This window comes from Periplaneta americana, chromosome 4 (genome assembly GCF_040183065.1).
Source record: "Periplaneta americana isolate PAMFEO1 chromosome 4, P.americana_PAMFEO1_priV1, whole genome shotgun sequence".
NCBI classification, from domain to species: domain Eukaryota; kingdom Metazoa; phylum Arthropoda; class Insecta; order Blattodea; family Blattidae; genus Periplaneta; species Periplaneta americana.
In genome coordinates this window covers 99,526,513-99,550,320 of record NC_091120.1, presented here as the reverse complement: position 1 = coordinate 99,550,320, position 23,808 = coordinate 99,526,513, and the positions used below count along the sequence as shown (strand labels likewise).

General features: G+C 33.6%; 1 protein-coding gene and 1 long non-coding RNA gene across 3 annotated transcripts in view; one reads left to right on the top strand and one right to left on the bottom strand.

Moving 5' to 3' along the window:
• Positions 1–23,808, top strand: part of LOC138698089 (uncharacterized) — a 44,990-nt gene extending 21,182 nt beyond the window's left edge. Inside the window, exons 3-5 of one of the 2 annotated variants that reach the window (XM_069823793.1) lie at positions 9,360–9,577; positions 13,981–14,202; positions 21,360–23,808. In XM_069823793.1, the coding sequence (XP_069679894.1) occupies positions 9,360–9,577; positions 13,981–14,202; positions 21,360–21,584 (665 nt within the window). In that variant the 3' untranslated portion in view covers positions 21,585–23,808. Of the gene's footprint in view, positions 1–9,359; positions 9,578–13,980; positions 14,203–14,379; positions 14,634–21,359 lie in introns of those variants that run through there. The other variant, XM_069823794.1, reaches the window with a different exon arrangement.
• LOC138698090 (uncharacterized) lies at positions 5,714–14,124 on the bottom strand. Its single transcript, XR_011331694.1, has 3 exons — positions 13,998–14,124; positions 8,866–9,030; positions 5,714–5,879 (listed from the first exon to the last, which is right to left on the bottom strand). It is a non-coding gene; the product is annotated as an uncharacterized lncRNA (long non-coding RNA).

The following is a 23,808-nucleotide window of genomic DNA, read 5'->3' as shown; positions in this document are numbered from 1 at the left end:
AATTAAATGTCGTACAGAGATCCTAATGTGGCAATTGGTGCATGTTGGAGGAGGAGTTCTGTCTAGAAGATAAGAATGTGTAATTCTGGTGTGGCCAACTCGCAATCTGGTGATTATTACTTGGTCTTGACGTTTAAAATTCTGTAGTGGATATTTCATTCTGCAATGCTGTACTATTTCGTGAAGTTTGCTGGATGATGACTCTGTCCATGATGTTTGCCAATGGTTGTGCAGTTTTCTGGTCATGTATTTAATGGCGTCTGTATGAGGAATAGATGTGAAAAAATGCAATGGAAGTCTTGTAGCTTCTTTTGCTGCGGCATCTACAGTTTCATTTCCAGGAATGCCCTGATGAGAAGGGATCCATATTAGAGTTATTTTTCGTCCTTGTTTCATCAAGTCAGTGAGGAGCTGATGGATTTCTTGAATTAGTGCGTTTGTAGAGAATATATCTTGAAGAGCTTGTAAACTTGATTGAGAATCAGTGTGAAGAAGATAAGATTTATCAGTCTCTGTTTCCAGAATATATTCTAAAGCTTTTTTGATGGCGTATAACTCGCATGTGAAAACTGAATAAAGAGATGGCAATGTGTACAGCATCGTGTGGTCAGGGTAAACTACAGCACATCCACATCCTTGGTTAGTCTGCGATCCATCTGTGTATATGTGACGGTAATTATGGTACTGATCCCATTGTTCTCTGCAAAATTGTTGATACGTAATATTGTTCGTTTCGGTTTTAATATGATATGTTAGATCCAGATTTATTTCAGGTAACATGATTCTCCAAGGTGGATGGGCAGTGTTTTTATTTCTTTGAGAAATGGAAGGGATTGACATATTCATTTCGTTAAAGTATTGTTTCAGTCTAGAAGAAAAGGGTGCTGAATGTATTTGTTGTTTATCATGATGTTCAGAGAATAGGAAATGCTCAGTTGTTTTCTTCGAATATCAAGAGGCAGTTCATCTGCTTCTATTTGTAAACTGGCTATTGGACTTGTTCGGAATGCACCCAATGCAATCCGAAGTGCTGAGTTTTGTATTACATTAAGTTTTTGTAAAGAGGATGATTTTGCTGAGTTGTACACGATACAGCCATAATCGAGTTTAGAACGAATGAGGATTCTGTAAGTGCACATTAAGACTTTATAGTCTGCGCCCCAGTTTCTCGCAGCAAGTGTTTTCAAAAAACTAATTCGTCGCAGGCAATCTTCTTTAAGAGCAGCTAAGTGAGGGGCCCATGTCAGCTTTCTGTCAAATATAATTCCTAAGAATTTTATCGTGTTTACTATTGGTAATTTATTATTGTTCAGATATAATTGAGGCTGGGCATGTGGTGTATTTCGTTTTGAAAATAATATGCATTCACTTTTATTAGCTGAGAATTTAAAACCGGTTTCTTTGGCCCAATTTTCTATTCCTTTCACTGATGATTGGATAATGTCTTGTGTTGTTGTCAAGTTTTTTCCTGTGCAAAAGATAGTGAGATCATCTGCAAATAGACAGGTTTTTGCTGGTAAACTTACATGGGATGTAATATTATTAATGGCTACTAGAAAAAGTGTGACACTAATAACTGAACCTTGAGGCACACCGTTGTTTATTATAACTTTCTTTGATAATGTACTGTTAACTTTGACTTGTATTGTACGATTTTGTAGAAAATTATGGATAAACCTAATCATGTTTCCAGTGATTTGGTTTTTTATTAGCACTTTCACAACATATTGGCGCCAAACCATATCATATGCTTTATGAATATCTAAATTAACTGCAAGAAGATGTTGCTTATTAAGAAAGGCGTTCAATATTTCGGATTCCAATGTAATTAAGGAGTCAATTGTCGAGTGAAATTGTCGGAAACCATTCTGTGATGTTGTGAAAAAGTTTCGTTGTTCTAGAGTCCATCGTAGACGTTTATTGATTATCTTCTCCAGCAACTTACACATTGTACACGTCAAAGCAATAGGGCGGTAATTTTCTGGTGCACTTCGGTTTTTATCAGGCTTGAGAATTGGTATTATAATAGCATTTCGCCATTGATCAGGGAACACTTGTTTGGACCAAATGTAATTATACACTTCATAAAGATATAAAACACCATCCGGTGGGAGTTGTTTTAGAAATTCATATGGAATATTGTCTGGTCCGGGGCTGTTATTCTTAGAGTGGCTCAAGGTGTCTTGTACTTCTCGCAGAGTAAGTATATCATTAAAGCTCTGGTCTGTATTGCAGTTCATTTCATTTGGATCGAGTTCAGGGGCATTGTTTTTAATGTGTAAGAAATCTTGTTCATAGTTGCAGTCACTGGATATTTTGGAAAAAGTATCTGCTAAGGTATTGGCTATGTCTTGTGGATTAGTTACTAAGACATTACTATTGGGCTGGCAGATAGCACTAATGTAAGTGTTCCTGTTGATACCTCTGATTTTCCTCAAGCGGTCCCATATTATATGTTGAGGTGTCTGATGAGACATAGATGAAAGATAAGATAACCAGGATTCTTTTTTGCTGTCTTTGATTGTCTTCCTCGCTACAGCTCGAAGTTTTTGGAAATTGATCTTATTTTCTACTGTTGGTTTCCGTTTGTATTTGTAAAACGCTCTATTTTTGTTTTTTACTGCTAATTTGCAAGATTCATTCCACCAAGGTACAGATTTTCTGTGGGATGATATTAATGTTTTAGTAACATTTTTTTCTGCAGATTTGAGTATCAGTGCGCTAAAATCATCTATTATTTTGTTAATAGATGAAGTGTGAAAGTCACATGGAGGAAGAAGAGTACTTATTTGTCCATTAATTGCAGTTCTGAAGTCAGACCAATTAGCGTCCTTGAGGTTCCATTTAATTATAGGGAGATTACAGCTTAAGTGTGAAGTAATTTCGAGCAAAATTGGAAAATGATCACTTCCAAAAAGAGTATCATGAGCAGACCACAAAAGTAGAGGAGCAATATCTGGAGTACAAAAAGAGAGGTCTATACTGCTGGAAGTTCCGTGAGCAGTACTGTAATATGTAGGTTTCAGTGAATTTAGTAATATTACATCTTCGGATTCTAGCAAAGATTCTATGATTTTTCCCCTTGAATTCGTATTAGAGCATCCCAAAGAGTACTATGAGCGTTAAAATCGCCGAGTAATATAAAAGGTCTTGGTAATTGATTGATTAAATCCTTCAGATTGTGTAAATCAATAGGTTGACTGTTAGGCAGATATATGTTACATATACATATTTCGATACATAATAAAACAATTACTGCTACTGCTTCAAAGTTGGAAATAAGTGGCACTTCTTTACTAGTTACATTGTTGTTAACATACGTAGCCACTCCTCCGCTAGCATGATGGTATATATTGTGATTTTTATTGTATGAAGAATACTGTTTGATATTTGCGACATAATTATTACTAAAGTTAGTTTCCTGCAAACACATGACACCAGGTTGATGTAATGTAGTTAACTTTTGTAGATACTCATACTGGGTCCAAAACCCATTAATATTCCACTGGAGCAATGAAACGGGAATGATTCTAAGGATGGATTGGCGTTTGAATATTGTCTACAGCATCAGTTTCCCCATTGTTGTCACTTTCCATACTTATTATGGCACGCAGACAGTTTTCGATCCTCGTAGTTCTATTTTTAATGCCCTTATCTTGATAGTGTGGGTAAAGTTTCTGGAGCATTTCAATTAGACCCTCAGTGTCATTTGTATAAGACAAAGCAACTTTCAGGATATCAGTAACTCCTACTGTATTTTCATACAAACTTTTGAGCTGTGTGTAGTTTAGAATAAACTCACTCGGTGTCGCTTCTAATATGTGTTTTACTGGATGTAGTTGTTCATCCAATGTAGGTGGCTTCACCTTTTTCGACTTTTTCCTGGGTGGATTTAGTTTGGAATGATTGTTAGGGTTGGCAGTAGTTTCCCCATCAGTATTGTAGGGAGAGACTTCAGACAAAGAATCTATATGTGCAGGGGGATTACTAGATGAAGATTCACTTGGTGGAATCGGTCTTTTACATCGTATCAGTGCTTCAGTGGGAGGTGTAGACGAAATACTGGGAGCATTGGTATTTGTGTCCATGGTGTCGTGTACATTAGTGATACACTGCAAATCACTGTTTTCGTCATCATTTCTCAAACTTTTGTTTTCTGAAAATTCATCCACTGCAGTATTTACATCTGTGTTTTATGGCTCACGTAAGTTAAACTTTACTACTTCACTTAGCAATCTGGGAGTGTTACGGGGTTGCAATCTTAGGGATACAGTTCGTTGAGGACAATCTTGTTTCATATGAGTTGTGTCTCCGCAAACAAAACATGTCTGAGGTTGTCCGGGATAAGTGATGTTAGCTGTGTAGGAAGCTACCTGTATTGTTGCTGGAATATTTTTTTGGATATTCATTCGTACTGCTTTTACTCCATTGTAAACCGGAAGCAAGTATTGTGTACTCCAAGTTTCATTTCGAATGTCTTGTATGGTACCGTATTTGTTCAGAACAGTCTGTAAAACTGAGCTGGGAATTTCTGTGGGGAGATTGAATACTCGAACTGTAACACTAGCTGAGTCTGGTGGTCCTATATTAACGTGAGTTATTTCTCCTGATTCATATTGAAATTCTATTTCTCCCTGGTACTTATCACAATGTGGCTGTAGTTATCTTCAGATAAATTGCTCTCTCTCTGTTATGCAGTTGTAGTGTGTCCACTTGATCTGTGTTGATTACCATTTTCTTTACAATCCACTGATGAATTTCCTGTGCTGATGGTCTAGTAGCAGATTGTGCAAATTGAATCTTGATCGTGTTTTTCCTGTTGTAATTTTCTATTTGTAGGTTTCTGTTTATAGTATCCATGTTGTTTTCAGTGTACAACAATGAAGAAGATTATAATTAAAGAATTTTAGATAGTATTAAACAAATTAGTCAATAATAATTATCTGAATCAAAATTTATAAACTTATAGATGTTAAATATAATTTATGTTTACTGAAATTGTGATTAGAAACAAACTAAAACGCTAAAAATCGAAGAACTTTTATATTACCGTATATTGCTTCTTATTGTTCTGAAAAAAATACCACATTACAATATATCTGCACTATATATGACTTATAAAGGTTGGTCTTAATCTAGTGTCCTTACATTTCAATGGAAACAACAATAGTGATAGTTTACTGGCTAAATTGCATCAAAGTAACAAAATAATCCACAAGACTATATATGTATGTATGTGTACATTTTGTTATCTACTTTTGGAGTGAAACAATAAATTTTGAGAGCTATCGTATTATACAGTTTATAAATACACAATCTTGCTAAATCAATAATCTAATCACCTGACAGTGATTATTATGCACGAAAGATGATATAAATAGCTGGATTAAGATGGAGCTATAAAATAATAATGTGTTATATAATTTTACAATTGATTTTTTTGGAATGAAAACTTAGGCTCTATTATTTATCATAAACATAGCACCATTATCTTTATAAAACCAATACTATGATCAGAGACAACCTATTCAATTTAAATAATTTACTTATTGTAAGATCTGCAATATTCTGAGTGGCAACAACATAAATTACTGTGTAGTACATTTATTTTATATAGGGTTGGGGGGAAGGAGAACTGATTTTCTTTTTGTTTAAACCACCTTTTTCTTTCGCATTATCAGTCACAACTGAATGCACGAAATACTTAAAACTCTTCTTCACATATACTTATATGTTATTAGATGCCACCTCTGCCAGGTATTCTGATGTATGTGGATTTCCTGATGTGTCCACAACATCTACCAAATAAGTATCTTCAGTTGCTGATACTGTTAAGCACACTACTGGTACATTATGGACATCAGACCACCCATCGATTCCTACACAAACAATTTTATTGTTTAACACCGAAGAGCACTTGCTTTTTTCTTCGTTGTAAACAGTGTCCAGTAAAGAACATTTAATTTCTTATCTATTTGGGAGATTATAACCAGGGTGTAGTTGTTACAGTAGCTGAAAACTGAGAGTGTTCCACACTGCGAAATGCAATATTGGTAATACCCTACATATCGAGCTACTTGTAAATCTAATGACTGTTTCTCTTCAGATGTGGTAATCACAACAAACAAATCCAATGAAAATGAAGGTGAAGTCACTTTCTTTTTCTTGCTTGAACGGTGCTCCGATAATATTCCTGTGCTTGTTAATATGCTGCTTCTAACTGAGACAGTGTCCAGGGGGAAGAAAAAAAAGTAAAGCAAAGAAAAAATATATGGTTATATCTTCTAGAATAATATTTAAAGGATGATAACAAAACACTATTTAATTTTATAGCAATTAGTGTATTTCTGTTAAAAGTTAAAAATAGCCTGATACCAATAAGACAATAGAAGTGAATGTTATGAACTTGAGATTTATTGAGAGAAAACTTAATAAAGAACTATTAGCGCTAAAATAACAGATACAAATTAATAACATACCTTCATCATCACTGCTGGATTCTTTGCATTTTTCTATATGTATGATTCTTCATTCTGTGTACTTGGCTAAGGAATTATTAGTACTAAAATAACAGAACAAAATTTAATACCATACCTTCATCATCACTGCTGGTTTCTTTGCATTTTTCTGTATGATTCTTAATTCTGTATAGTTGGCTAAAGAACTATTAGTGCTAAAACAACAGAACAAAACTCATAGTTTTTTTTTTATTGGGTTATTTTACGACGCTGTATCAACATCTAGGTTATTTAGCGTCTGAATGAGATGAAGGTGATAATGCCGGTGAAATGAGTCCGGGGTCCAGCACCGAAAGTTACCCAGCATTTGCTCGTATTGGGTTGAAGGAAAACCCCGGAAAAAACCTCAACCAGGTAACTTGCCCCGACTGGGATTCGAACCCGGACCACCTGGTTTCGCGGCCAGACGCGCTGACCGTTACTCCACAGGTGTGGACTCAAAACTCATAGTACATGAGGGTTGGCCACCAAAGGGGAACAGAGAGGTAGTACTTAAACTGAGAAGGATTCAATCCGGCATCAGAATTTGAACCCGGTGTGGCTTAGTGGATAAAGCATCAGCACGTAGAGCTGAAAACCCAGGTTCGAATCCCAGTGCTGGAGAGAATTTTTTTCTATTCTGCCCATCCTTCACCATGTAATAACATACCTTTATCATCACTGCTGGTTTCCGTGTACTTGGCTAATTATTAGCACTAAAACAATAGAACACAATTAATACTATACCTTCATCATCACTGCTGGTTTTTTTTTTTTTTTTTTGCATTTTTCTATACGATTCTTCATTCTGTGCACTTGGCTAAGGAACTATTAGTGCTAAAATAACCAGGGCTGGGCAAAATACTGACATCCAAGTATTTGAAATACAAATACAAAATACTTCAAATTATTGTATTTGAAATACAAATACAAAATACTTTAAAAAAATTAACCAAAATACATTTGTATTTCAAATACTCGATACAATATATAGGCCTAAAGAAATAAGAATATTACTGAAAATCTAAAATATTATATTAACATTAAAAGTATTTTTACCTCGAAGTTTTATATAAACACTGTAACTGAACTTCTTCCTTTTCCCAGTCAGCAATGAAATTATGCTACATATGAATAATTACTGCTCCCTTTCAAAACAACCAGTTCCTCAAATGTTCATAAGATAAGGATCCCCTTGCTTGTGAATGAATAAATCCTGCAAAACAGAACAGTCTTTCTACAGGCGCAGAGGAACACAAACTTGTATTATATTTATAAAAGCTTGTTTCACTGTTGGGTAATTCTCTAGAGTGCACAGGGTTGTCCCTTTGCCATTGAAGAATTGTATGAGCTCATACTCCACAGCAGACAAGTTCTTTTCTTTTTGCTTTTCAAAGTCTGTTTTACTTGAGCTGAAAACATAAAAATTGTTTTCATCGTCTTCATCGTCTGAACTGACCAAAGATGTAGCAGACAACTGCTCAGCTGATTTCACACACATATTCTGTATCCTCTTCTTATCACTTAGTGAGGAAATGTCAGGTAGCCATCTCATCTTCAATTATGGGTGGAGCAAGCTGCCAAAATAGCTCAATTTTTTTCTGGGAGCAGATCAAACATCATTTTATATCTTGATGAAAGTGAACTTATTAGGATTGGAGTTACTTGGAATAGACGGCATAGATTACTAGGTAACAGAATATGTAATCTGTCTTTAAGGGAAATTAGTGTTGACAAAAGTTGGCCGTAATAGCACGTCTTCTCATTTTGCATTAAATTAAGGGCTAAGGCAATGGGATTCAGAATTGCACAATATTCTTCAAGGTACTGAAACTCAACATCTTTGAAGGTTGGCAATCCCAGTTTTTCGCATATACTGTTTATATCGTGTTTGAATTGCAATATTTGAGAGATTGAGTCATAAAGAGAATTCCATCGAGTTAGGCAAGGAAATTTTAATGAATATTTCAAGACATCTGATATAATTTCTGAGTATTTGAGTCTCCTAGTCGCATTCCATAATGCTAAACATTTAGCAAGTGTTGGATGATGGATCCTTGATGCTGTTCGAGATTTCTTCATGGCATTCAGGAAATCAGTTGTGGCAAGAAAGCTAAGTGTATGGCTAGCACAACTGAAATGGGTAGGCAAATAAGACAAAAATTCATTCTTCATATCCAAATCCAAAACTTGAAGAACAAGAAGAAAAAAAAAAGTATTTTGAGTATTTGAAATACAAAATACATCAATTTTATGTATTTAAATACAAAATACTTTCGAAAATCCTTACAAATTACAAAATACAAATGTATTTCAAATACTGCCCAGCCCTGAAAATAATAGAACAAAATTAATAACATACCGGTACCTTTATCATCACTACTGGTTTCTTTGCATTTTTCTATATGATTCTTCATTCTGTGTACTTGGTCTTCTAACTCATACCCATATTTCTTGCACTTGCCTCTACATCCTTTTCTGCTCTCATTTCGTATCTCATCAAAATAGAGCCATAGTTTTTCCTTCCGCTCATCTTTATGCATTGGTTCAAAACCAAATCACTCAAATGAAGACCACAACACACGCAAAATGATACGAACTTACACTGCACAAATGCCACTCAATAAACCGTTAAAGTGTTTAAATTTAAACAATCATTTTTGTTTCAGTAACAGAATTGGTTTAAATTAGCCAACTCTGATTTTATATAAACAAATTTCATTTCAGCTTTTGTGCCAATTGTAGGCAATTACTTAAAGTCTAATTTGTAATTCATATTATATGCTAACCACATTTAAAATTTAAGTACTCAGTTCTGAATGAATACAGTATTAGAAATGTAACTGTGTTATTTACTACCAGGATTCGAGGAGAATGTCAAATGTCATGAGGATAAAATAGAAGAAGCATTAACGACTCGAATACCTGGTGACAACATTTATACAACCCGGATGCATGAGTTCTTGAAGAACTTCTATGACAATATGTTAATGTGTGTGGATGGGGCAGCAGCAGATCCTTATGCGGTTATCTGTCATGGAGATTGCTGGACTAACAATATGCTCTTCAAATTCAGCAAGGTGAATTAGATTCATATTATTTTATTATAAAATTCTTTCGTTAAATTTCATGTTTTAAATAAGGTATACTGCAAAAGGCAGAAATTGTATCTGTGACATTTTTATGTGTAAGATTACCAGTAATTTAGTGGTGTAGGCTATTTCTAAACAAAAAAGTGCCCTGGCTCTAGGATTTCGGTAATACTGGTAGTAGTTGTCTTCGTTGTCATCATCATCATCATCATCATCATCATCATCATCATCATCATCATCATCTTCGTAGGAGTACTTATGGAATGTCAGGCAGAAATATAGGCCTATGGGTTCGAGTCTAGATATAGAGGTTGATAAGTCTTTGGAGTAGACCTCATTATGAAATTGTTTAAATGTGAATGAAATATGACTTTTTATTATAATATAATATAATAGGCTAAAAACTTGACGACAATACCAAAATCATAAAAGTGCCCTTGTGCTGCTGCAACGCCTAAGAAAATAGTACCTTCCCGATCCAGAGTTGCGCTGAGGTGTGGATTCGATTCCCACTTGGGCTGATTACCTTGTTGGGTTTTTTTGAGGTTTTCCCCAACTGTAAGGCAAATGTTAGGTAATCTATGGCGAATTCTCGGCCTTATCTCGCCAAATACCATCTTGCTATCACCAATTCCATAGACGCTAAATAACCTTGTAGTTGATACAGTGCTGTTAAATAACCAAGTTAAAAAAAAATGGTACCTTGGAGCAGCCAGGCCTGAAATATACTCCTGAAATTGTTAAATGACAGAATGAGAGATGAAATTATATGAAGTCAAATAACTTATCATGTGAAACTGATTACATCAGGGCTGGGCACCAAGAGCGAATTCTACTCTCTCATGGGGAGCCATATGACTTCTCTTTAACCCCTTTCTTTCCCGCTGAATACTGTGCAGCGTTGATGCCGTGATGGATGAATATTAAGTGTTCCCATTTAGAGTTTGGATTTGCTCTCGGTACCCAGCCCTGGATTACATTAACAAGTAATACACTTTACAATGTATGATATGTATTGTATATCAGCATATGCATAAATGTTTTCGCCTGGTATGACATCTTCAGATACACTAATGGCAATATCTATTATTATGGTAACAGATGTCTGATTATGGTGTTAGTGTGTTGATGTGTTTATGGTGTCTTATTTTAGTATATGTATAAAAACCATATGAATGCAATAATGAGTTAAAATACGAGGGTTGGGGCATAAGTCATGGTAACTATTTTTCTTTCAAAGATAAGGGTTGGTATCACAAAATGTCATATGTCGCATGGAAGACATGCAGTCATAGTGTGTGTCCACAACACAAGATGGCTCTGTGCTTGTCTGTAATAGAACAGAGAGTAATGTTAAATCAGTCGTCAGTGTAGTGCCGTGCAGGATGGATGTAACCCATGTTGAACAATGCTTGTATATCAAAATAGCCATTCTCTGTGGGAGGAATGCTAGAGAATGCCACAGAGAGTTGGTAGAAGTTGTCGGGAATAATGCCCTTCCATACCGGATAATCGCAAGGTGGGTAGCTACGTTGAGGGCCTTATGTGTGCTGTAATGATTATGGCACAGGAATCCTGTAATGTTATGGCAACAACTGTAATAAACATAAGGAGCAAAATGTTGGCGTGTTGTTAAATGTCCGCAAATTTCGTTCATTCTTTGTCCTTTCATCTGTATATTTCACATTTTCCACTGACGCTCGAATTCTCACAAAAAAAATAGTTGCCATGACTTATGCCCAAGCCTCGTAGTTATTGTGATATCAATATTATAATAGATATTGCCATTAGTGTAGGTATCTGAAGATGCCATATCAGGCAAAAACGTTTATACACATTATGATGATATACAATACATGTCATACATCAGTCATTTCCAACTGGCCAACCTGTGATGTCGGAGCATGTTTCACTTCTCAGAGCAGAGCTGGTAAAGCACGTGAGGGAGGGTAATTTTGGGTCTCCACTATTTAAACATCTCCAGCCATTCCACTGCCACTCTATTTTGCTCTTCTACCTATGCTTTCCCTCTCAAGGAGCTCGAGAGCAGAGATGTGTGACATCACAGAGCCAGCAGTTAGAAAGGTCTGTCTTTCATTGTAAAGTGTTACTTGTTAACCCTCTATTGGCCTGTGTGACATGAGAGTCACATCCAGTATTTCTATTTTTTTAACAAGAAAGGGAATGTTCTTTCCATTGTTGACCAATATGACTTTAAAGTTACAACATGGCTTTTATTTCCTACATTTTTTAATATCTTCTGAAGTTCATATTTTGCCCTTTAGATGTCAATATTTATTTTACAATCATGTCATTGTCGACCAATGTTATCTAGAAGTCACAACGATGTCATGTAAAATAAAAATTATTGAAAAAATTTAATTCTAATAGTATATTTAGATCAGTATCAACTAATACAGAGGCTTGAAAATATTTTTTGACTTCAGAAAATAATTTGGAACATAGAGGTTAATATAATCAATTCCACATGATAAGTTATGTGACTAAAAATAAACTTTATATAATTTCATAATCACGAACTTATTGGAAATACCAAATATGAATTGCAAAAGAGCGAGACATGTCACGGTTCATATCAGAGTAAATATTTGCTACTGGTACTGTATGGAATAGTTTTAAAGTAGGTTATTTAGCATCTGAATGAGATGAAGGTGATAATGCTGGTAAAATGAGTCCGAGGTCCAAGCACCGAAAGTTACCCAGCATTTGCTCATACTGGGTTGAGGGAAAACCCCGGAAAAAACTTCAACCAGGTAACTTGCCCCATCTGGGAATCGAACCCAGGCCACCTGGTTTCGCAGCCAGACGTGCCAACCGTTACTCCACAGGTGTGGACACTGTATGAAATTTACCTTACTTTATAATATGGAAATAGCTATACAATGAACCACTAGATAATTTTTGGCTTAAAAACATGCACTCAAATATCAGTTCTCATATTAGTTAATTCTTTTGTAATTTAAAGTAATAATTTCCAACAAAATTCCACATTAAGTACCACAAAGAATATAACATATTTTATTACTTGAATACGACATTAATGTCCATAGTATAACTGAACTATCCATATACCAACATTTTTGCTGTAAATGAAGAAAATGAAATTTTGTATATTGGATAAATCTGACTTTTATTCACTGTTAAGTCCATTATGAAATGAGTTCACATTAAACTGCTGCATGAAGTGTATGGAGAAAAATTTTTGTTTTAAGGTAGAATCAGACATTATGTTATTGACTTTATGAGCACAGAATAAACTTCCTAAATATTTTAAAGCATCTTTTCAGGCAGCTAGTATTTTTCTGTTAAAAGTTAAAAATAGCCGATACAAATAAAGGAAAAGTAAAATAAATTACTTGAAGATCTAAAGAAGTGAATGTTTAATCTACATTTTGAACACAGCATTATTAAAAAAAAACAGGAATATAGAATTTATCCTTGTTGAAAATTGTAGTAGCTACAGTGCTTTTCTTCTGGAGAAAAAGGTGGTGGAACTCTGTATAGAACTGAGTGCAATTAGTTACCACTGCCACCAGGTATTTACCCATTTGCAGTGTGAATAAATACATACAAGAATGTTTTATAGTGGCTGTTCAGCACGTTCTGCCAGAAAAAAGCACAGAGTAACTTTATGCTCTAAGACTGCTAATGGCTTCATTGCCAAATGCAAGGCACTAGACAACAACTTTATGCTCTAAGAAAAAAGAGTACTTTCATAATTATATTAATTTTAGAACTTTATTTATGACATGTAATTGGTTTTTAGAAAGAAGCTATGTAAAAGAGAGTGATTTTAAAAATGATGGAAATGAAAACTTGAAACTAAATATAAATATGCTGATAAAACTACAGTACTGTTACTGCTTCAATTAGGGATGATAAAAAGAAACTACCTTCCTCTCTTTCATGAAAAATTTTATAAATTCATAATTAAAATCTGCCGGACAAACAATATTCTCACATCATTATAAAATTCTCTTTTAAACTTGTGTGAACACTACCGTAAAAGATTATAAATTTATAATTAAAATTCTGCTGGATAGCAATATTTCCTCAACACCATTATAAATTCTCTATTCAAGTTGTCTGAACCCTATCTTGATTATAAATTACATCATAACTGCATTAACATTAACATTAATTACCATGTTATTAAAAAAAAGTGATAACTGTTTCAAAAATATACATGAAAATAAAAAACGTAAACAAGATACAGCAGGAGTTGTACAGCATATCCAATTTTAAAATATTAATGTTTAACGTAGTTAAACAACAACTAATTCTGTTATGTTTTTTTTTATAAAGGGATAAAAATACCCACATAAAAAGAAGCAAATAAACTACAATATATTTCGTGCTTCTTATTACAGAATGATTCTGAACCTACAGATGTAGCTTTTCTGGATTTCCAATTGTCACGCTATGCATCACCAGTGCTTGACATTGCTTATTTCATCTTTTGCTGTACTGATCAGACACTGCGAAGTAAACACTACAGGCATCTTCTAACCAAATACTACGATACCTTGGCACACTTCATCTGTCAACTTGGCTCAGATCCACAAAAACTCTATCCAGCAAATGTTTTCAAGGTAAAGTAGAATTTATATTTTTAGAAATACTTAAGCTCTACAAGTAAAACCTCGATCAAGGAAATTGCTCATGGGTTTTACATAACGCAAAATTTCGAATACTAAATTTCTAAGTTATTTGTTGTGTTTATATCCTTTCACATTATTTTCTGCATGTATGTTTGTGTGTGTATTTAGTCAATCCGAAGACTGGTTGGAACTTACGACACCAATAAGGCACCACTCATGAGACAACTAATCCAGGAGATAATAGATGATGGGTAGGGTGGCCAGTTCTTTTCCCCCTCCATTACATACATCGATAGGGTGAACAGAAATAAATTATTAAATGTATTAGCCACAGACCATGTTCCACAAAAACTTATAGCAAACATATATAATATCTATAAAACAAATCTAATTGCAGTAAGGTGTGACAATAAATTATCACAATGGACTGAAATTCATACAGGGGTAAGACAAGGTTGCGGCCTTTCACTGTTGCTATTTATTATGTATATGAATCAAATAATCAGAAAATGGAAACAATTACCTCATATATATATATATATATATATATATATATGAATCAAATAATCAGAGAATGGAGACAATTACCTAATATATATAATTCCATTGTGACGGGTGTTACTTTCAGAAAGAGATTCTTCGAAATTTAATTGGAATACAATAATTAATAAAATATTTTTACTAGTTCTTTTATACTCCAATGAATCTCCACTTCTTGCTTGTCATACACAACTAATTTTTTTTTTTTTGTAACCATTATTTGTCAGGTGATATAAGTGAAATAAACAATGTGACGGGTGTAACATGAAAAAGACATGCATAAATTAATGATACAGTTTAACTGATAACTCTGTGAAGTTCACAGTTTGAATTAATTGTGTTACCTATTTTCAGTGAGAGGAAAGTTCAAGGAATCGAGTGATATAATGGATGTATTTAAAATATTAAGCCCTACACTTACAATTTAATTAACCTTATGTGACGGGTGTTACTTGTCTGAAGAAATTTCACATTTGGTTTTTTTTTTTTTTTTTTTGGTTCAAATCATAGAACATACATTTTCTGTAGTTCATTACATAGACTTAAGAGTACTGGTAGCCTAATATCAATGGTAGACATATGTTTTCAAAGTGTGCAATTTTTTTTAAGTTAACTTTCACTTAGTAAATTACAAATATGATGTTTACAGCTTCAAAATTGTACTTCTGACGCTCTAAAGTAAATTAATACAAATATTTAATAGAAACAATAAAAAATACAGCCATAAAATCAAAATAGTGTGGCTAGAAGTACAGATTCGCTTTTGATATTAAACTGTTGTTCCTAACATAAATTTACTTTTTAGTAGGCCTATATATGCTCAATTCAACAAATGCTAAATATAAATTTATATTTCTCACAATGGAATTTAATAAATTTTACTAAAACTGTAATTACAAAACAAAATACAACAACTTAAGCAGCATCATACTCAGAGCTGTCTCAATTTTTGCTATTTGGACAGCTTTTCCTAGTGACTGGAATTTCGTTTCACTGAAAACACTAGTGTTTATTAATGCAGCTTTTCTTGCCCTTTAGTTTTAAACTTTCAGTTTTGTTTTCTTACTGTGAGCAGTAAATTCTTTTCTTGATAGCTTCTTTGTTCTCCTAAGCTTGTCCCTCTCTCTCTCCTTCTGCAAATAGTCTTCATATCTGTGTTGTTTGGGCAAAGGGAGATGTCATAAAATGAGCTTGGTGATAAGTGAAATTTAAACTTGGAACTCTTACTGAAAATACTTTTCTACACAAAACACAACAACTGCTAGTATTCTTTTCATTTTTGCACACTAACTTGTATAATTTAACTTGTGTCTTCATCTGGGGAACAAAATTCCATCTGCACAAAAAATTACTTATTTCCCTTTACTCGAACACCACAGAATTTTATCTTTATTTAATTTTCTTCGCCTAGGGCATTCAGGTTGCCTCTCAGCTGCTGATTTCCCCATTCTGCAATTAAATATATACGGTATCCAGCTATCTCAAAACGTTAAAATAAATAATTGCATGGTTAACATGCAGCTTCGTGTATCCTAAAAATGCAGCAGCTCAATCTACATTTATTTTTAGGTTATGCTAGTAGTTAATATCTTCAGTAATTCATTCCTTGTTAAGTAAGCAAGAAATAATGTTATAGAATAGAAAAGTACTATGATTAACTAAAATAGAACATAAGTACATTTACCTTTGTAGCCTATAATTTTTATGTAAATCAGAACTTTCGACCAAACATTCAGCTTAATGTAAATTTGGTGGGAAATCTTTCAGACAAGTAAGATTTTGGAGGAAACAGGTATTGACGACTGTTGATAACTTAAACTTCAGATTTACCAACATTTGAAACCTATTTAATAATGTGTTGTGGGAACTACCTGCAATAAATCAAAATACAGAATTCCTGTGTTCTCTGTGCTCTAATTTTGTAACACCCGTCACATTAAAACACTTGTTATTTTTAGTTTAAAAAAAATTTAAAAAATACTGTACTTTTGGCATGATATTTCGACTTTGCTTAAAAAATTGGTGCCTTCAGGACAAAAACTGAGAGCAAGAGAGTAACTTTAAGCATATTCTGTGACGGGTGTTACATAAAAACACTTATTTTAAAAATAGCAAATTTTTAAACTCACTGACATTCATAAAAGTAAATTGACACTGATTTTAAAGTCTTCTCTTTCTGTTAGTAGAATTACAACAGAGAACAGCCTTGTTTATTAATTTTAAGTTATGGTTTGGCAACAAACTGCCAAAGTAAATTTGACAGATCAAAAGTACACACTAAAAATATTCACTTCGGATGTATGTAAAACAAAGATGAATTAAATAAATCGAACTTTTCTGTTAATTTCTGAAAATATGAACTTTCCTGAAGAAAATGATATAAAGAACATATACTGAACACGAAATTTAATTTTTAACTTCAATGTCCAACCTATCGTGGAATTGACCATATATATATATATATATATATATATATATATATACACACACACACACACACAACTCAATAGACATTTACAACTAGATTCATTACTTTTTGCAGACGATTTAGCTCTGCTGGCATCCTCAGAAGATGAATTACATTGTTCTATTTTCAGTTTTAACAAAATTAGAATTAATATGATATGAAAATCAATAAAGACTAAAAATTATGGCCTTCTGCGGAAAATACCCTGTGCCTAGCAAAATATGTTTAGATTCAAAAATATTAGAAAGAGTAAATTATTTTACATATCTCGGATACACATTATCTTTTTTTGATGAAGTAGACATTTCACAGAAAATTTCTAAATACACCAAAACAATGGGAATAATTAACAACATTATGAAACCTTCCTTAGTACAAAGGCATACTAGAATTCGCCTATACAAGACCTTGGCGAGACCTGTACTTTGTTACAGCAGTGAAGCATGGACATTGAGGAAGAAAGACGAAAGCAGAATAACGGCCAATGAAATGAAATTTATGATATATACAGCGGGATATACGAAATGCGATCACGAACACAATGAAGATGTAATGGAAGAATTAAAACTAGAACCTGTAGTTAATCACGTAAAACATTACCAGAACTGAATAAATCATCTGCATCGCATGCGTAGAGATAGAATCCCAAAAGTCATGCTCCACTATCGTCCAAATGGGAAGAGATCTCTCGGTCGTTCAAAAGGCGCTGGATTGAAAATTCAACTGTGAGATCATAACAGGCCATATGGCCTAATGCTTGAAGGGAAGAAGAAGAAGAAGAAGAAGAAGAAGAAGAAGAAGAAAAAGAAGAAGATTCACCATTTGATCACTCTATTTAATGTAGAAATTCATTTAACATTAAGGCATGTTAAAAAAAAATCAGTAACTGTATTCCGTCTTTTGGTTTTTAAGGTTTTCAGCAACAGAAGTGTTCAGAAGTGTTTCTTATTGCTTCAAGCATAATCACACAGTCTGGTGGTATACTAGAGACATTAAACCACTTGAAGGCAGCAATGTCAACGTCTTCTGCTGCCACAGTTTTTAAATGCTTACATTCAGGATTAATTTTATAATTTGTGACACTCATCTTTATTTCCTTGCATTTCTTTATGAATCTTACAAGTATTGACTGTGTAAACCCATACCTTTCAGCAACTTCAATCTGCTTCAATTTAAATCATTGAATGCACTCCGAAATTTTTGAAAGGATGTTCACACTCTGGCATTGTTATAAATCAATAAAAGTAAATTAACGTTGCGCATTTTAAAGTGTGAACATTTTAACAGATTCAGTAGACTATGTTATATTAAGCATACATTTGCCTTAAAAAATGAAAAAAAGAAAAGTTAAGAAAAATTGAAAAACCTACAGACAAAATACTCAAACAACATAATTATATGCATTAAAGCGAATATACAGTGAAATAATTGATTATAACATAAGACAAAATGCCTCCTCTCCTTTACAAGAAACAAGGTGTTACATAATATCTGGATCAAATCAGAGTTTTGTTATGATACAAGACTGTGAAATATTTTATTACAAAATTCCATGATGTTCATAACCTGAATAAACACAAGTATAAAAAACTTAATAGATTTGTTATAGAATAATTTTCTAATTTAGTTTTATTTTTATTTTTTACTAATTATAATAATGAATTATTAACTATCGTTCTACATTGTTTCTTCTACTTTTGTTCATTATTTGTATTCTTCACTAATTATTTAACAATTACTAAATAGTTCTACATTTCGTCTTTACTACATTTTGTTTTTGTTTCATTAAGACAAAATAACTGATTTTTGTAGTCTTCCTAATTGTTTGCATCTGTTGAACAAACTCCTGAACACGAGCAATGCTCTTCCCACATCCCCTGTATTTTAATGTATTATTTTTATTTAACGACACTATATCAACTACTCGGCCATGTATTGTGGGTCCCTATCACCACGACATGGCACGTCCTCAGGTTCCAGATAGAGGAGATGGCCTTCAGATATGGAGGGAAACTGCGAATATATTGAATAAGCAGGCATGGACAGCTGATAAGGGGTGGTCCTCCAGCTTGGGAGTTGGTTACCATTAGGAAAGTCCAGGCTATCAGAAAGGGTTTGGAATTGAACGGGTTACATCAGTTCCTTGTTTATGCGGATGATGTGAATATGTTAGGAGAAAATCCGCAAACTATTAGGGAAAACACGGGAATTTTACATGAAGCAAGTAGAGAGGTTTAGAAGTAAATCCCGAAAAGACAAAGTATATGATTATGTCTCGTGACCAGAATATTGTACGAAATGGAAATATAAAAATTGAAATTTAGCCTTTGAAGACGTGGAAAAATTCAAGTATCTTGGAGCAACAGTAACAAATACAAATGATACTCTGGAGGAAATTGAATACAGAATATGGGAAACGCGTGTTATTATTCAGTTGAGAAGCTTTTATCATTCAGTCTGCTCTCAAAAAAGCTGAAAGTTAGAATTATAAAATAATTATATTACCAAGTCTTCTGTATGGTTGTGAAACTTGGACTCTCAATTTGAGAGAGGAACAGAGGTTAAGGGTGTTTGAGAATAAGGTGCTTAGGAAAATATTTGGGGCTAAGGGGTTGAAGTTACAGGAGAATGGAGAACGTTACATAATGCAGAACTGCACGCATTTTATTCTTCACCTGACATAATTAAGAACATTAAATCCAGATGTTTGAGATGGGCAGGGCATGTAGCACATATGGACAAATCCAGAAATATATACAGGATGTTTCCGAGGTGGTGTTACAAACTTTCAGGGATGATGGCGAAGGGCACATGTATCAATTTGAGTTAAGGAACCATGGTCCGGAAATGACTTAGTCGAAAGTTATAAGCAAAAATAGTTGTGTGGAAATGGAATTGTAATTTCGCACCATGTGCCCTCCTTCCCTTAACCTTTGGAACAGTCGTGGAAAAATGGTATGGGCCGGATGTCTCCTACATGGGTACTTGGCCCAATACAATCTGTGAGCTTGTCTACTGTTCCCATTGGCTCATCCGTATTCGAAAATCAGGTCTGCTTATTCTGCTCTCGTGTTCCTCCATTTCACTAGGACTGATCGACTGGACAGTGCAACTTGTACACATACACTGCTGTCTACAGACGTGCATATCAGGACCGACCATGTCTGTTACACATTACGCTATCTGCATTGCTTTAATGTAGTTTCCTGTCCCCACCTCTCAGACAGTGAACTGAATGGAATTCTGTAAGTAGACAACGTAAACGTCAGATGAATACAGTATGTGTAAGATGTACAGATAAATACACATAAATAAGGTGTACAGAGGAATAAAATTATTTCATTTCCACACAACTATTTTTGCTTGTAACTTTCGACTCGGTCATTTCCAGACCAGGGTTCCTTATCTCAAATTGATACATGTGCCCTTTGCCATCATCCCTGAAAGTTTGTAACACCACCTCGGAAACACCCTGTATATAGAGTGTTAGTTGGGAGGTCGGAGGGAAAAAGACCTTTGGGGAGGCCGAGACGTAGATGGGAGGATAATATAAAAATGGATTTGAGGGAGGTGGGATAATGGTAGAGACTGGATTAATCTTGGACAAGATAGGGACCGATAGCGAGCTTATGTGAGGGCAGCAATGAACCTCCGGATTCCTTAAAAGCCATAAGTAAGTATATCAACTACTCGGTTATTTAGTGTCGATGGGACAGTGGCATGAGAAATTTAATATACAGTCATGTCAAGAACAAGAATGATTGTGTTAATTTAAATTTTCGTATGTTCCTATATGAAGAAATTTGGCAGCAAGACATTTATTTGTACACACCTTCATCCTCCTGGGGGTATATTATCAGATATTTCAATATGAAGAATCTGATGGCAGTAGGATAACACAATGTGAATTGAAGACAGCACATGAAAAGTGGTACCGGTATTTTAGCATTTTACAAATTCCATGTCTGTATATCTAGACTGTTTTTCTAATTCTGCTTGTGAGAAGTGTTTTTCCAGCTATATGATATACACCAATCATCATAGTCAGATGTGAAATATTTACTATGAAAGTATTCCTTGGTTTTTAAAGACAGTTCTACGGACTATTTGTATATTAATGTGTTCTTATTTTTTAATACAGGAACATCTCCTAAAATATTCTAAATTTGGATTCGGTATGGCAGTCTTAGCTGTACCTCTTTTTACCAGTGAAACAGACAACATACCAGACTTTGATGAAATATTTAAGGATGGTGAAAAGGTAACTTCTAGTACTGTTATGAACAGCGTTCATAAAAACAATACATTATACCAGGAACGTATGACTGACATCACTGTCAACATGGTGGATTTTGGATATATATGATTTTGTTCAAATGGTCAAATTATTGAAGAAAGATTAAAGTACCGGTAATAGGTGATTTCATTTTGAGCAGTACCAGTAACAAAATAGTTTGACAATCTTGGTTTTTAATTCAAATTGGTTTACGAAGTGTTCGAACACAATCATGGAGAAGTGAAGAAGTTGGCCAGTATATAAAACAAACTTCTTATTTTGCTAATCGCAATAAAAGTAACAAATGATAAATAATTGTGAAACACTGTTGTCAGTGTAGTGTAAATCTTAATGATTTTGTTTTTTCCTGTAAAGATGGGCAGTTGGTTGAGAAATAACTGTGAAACACTGTTGTCAGTGTAGTGTAAATCTTAATGATTTTGTTTTTTTTTTTTTTTGTTTTTTCCTGTAAAGATGGGCAGTTGGTTGAGAAATAATTGTGAAACACTGTTGTCAGTGTAGTGTAAATCTTAATGATTTTGTTTTTTTTTTTTTGTTTTTTTCCTGTAAAGATGGGCAGTTGGTGTAAGGGCTGCAAAGTGTAACAAATGTGCATTTTATGAACACCTAAATATTTAAATACATTTCATAAACTCATATCATAATTTACGCATGTTAGATATTCATGCCATCTGATGATTAAATTAGGATCTTCACATACCGGTATTCTTGTTTTCGATTATAGCTCCTTAAATATGAACACTCATTTCAGAAACAGCTACATACATATAATCATCAGGCATGAGCTAAGTCTCTCTACACTTAATTTGACAATTCTTTTAAATAAAGTAAAGGGTAGAAATTTCATTAACAGAGATATAATAAAAAACTCAATGCAAAGTGGATGTATTTGATAAACTATAAGAATGGTATTAAATATTCATATTTCTATATATTATCTGTGTTATGTTCACTTACATTTTAAAAAACAGTGGCACTAATATATGTCCATAATATAGAGACAGAAATTTAAAGAAAAATAAATCGTCCAGCCTTAATTAAGGATGAACATGAGGATCCGGAAATTAATAGCAATAATATCACGAATTAAAGAAAAATATTGTTGTATAAATAGAATGTAATAATTAAGCATTGTTAATACCACAATAAAATAAAATCTTAAAATATAACCTTAACATTAAATTTATAAATAACAGATTTTAGTTAAAATTAGCATAAGGTATATCCTTAAGTAAGACTTTTCGAGTGGTATGAATGAAATTGTATAATCTGAGAGAATCTTTAAGAATTTGGGTGAAAATATGCGGGAAGGATAAGTTATCACTTCGCAGAATACATTTCTAATACAGTGGAGTAATATCTGTTACTTTCAAATTAGACAATTTAGAAGTGTCACAAAATAATGCTATGAGATTAATCACTGGTGCAGTTAAATCTACCCCAATAACAGCAATGCAAATAATAACAAAGAATTATCCCATAAAAGATCACTATTGCAATATGAAAGAATGATAAGGTTACCACATGATACATACTGGACAAGTTACCAATTCAGATGCAGAAAATTTAAAGTAGAAAATGGGTTTATACAGGCAATTCAGAAATTAAGAGATACATTTAATTTTAATTTAAAACCAGAACAGTTCCTATTACCTATATCACCATTACTATATGTCAATATAAATTATAATACAAATTTAATTAAGGATTTGAACCGAGAAGAATCGTCTACACTTGAATTAAAACAGATTGCTCTTCAAACTATAAATACAGTCTATCCCGACACAGATTGGTTACACATTTATACAAACGGCTCCAAATATCAAAATGATGAACCATTTGGGGCTGGAAGAATATATTCCAAATTATTCAGTACAGTATTTATTTGTCTACAGGGAGTCCTTCTACTTACTTTAATGGAGAAATTGCAGCAATCAAACAGGGCATTAACACAACTTATTTATTAAATTAATATGTTCAAAAATGCTGTTATATTTAGCGACTCAATTTTTGCAATCCAAGGCATAGCTTCAATCAATATTCCTACAAATTCCAAAATTGCAGAAATTCAATCATCCATACACATACTGGCAAAACAAAATAAAAACCTGTATCTCCAATGGATCTCTGCCCATTGGGGTATTATGGGCAATGAAATTGCAGATTGTTTGGCAAAGAAAGGAACTAAAATATTACAAGTACCCTTGAAAAAGATATTTTATCACAGTGCCAAATTGTTCATACAAACACAATTTCAAATCAATATTCTAAAGAAATTTCAAGAAAAGAGTAA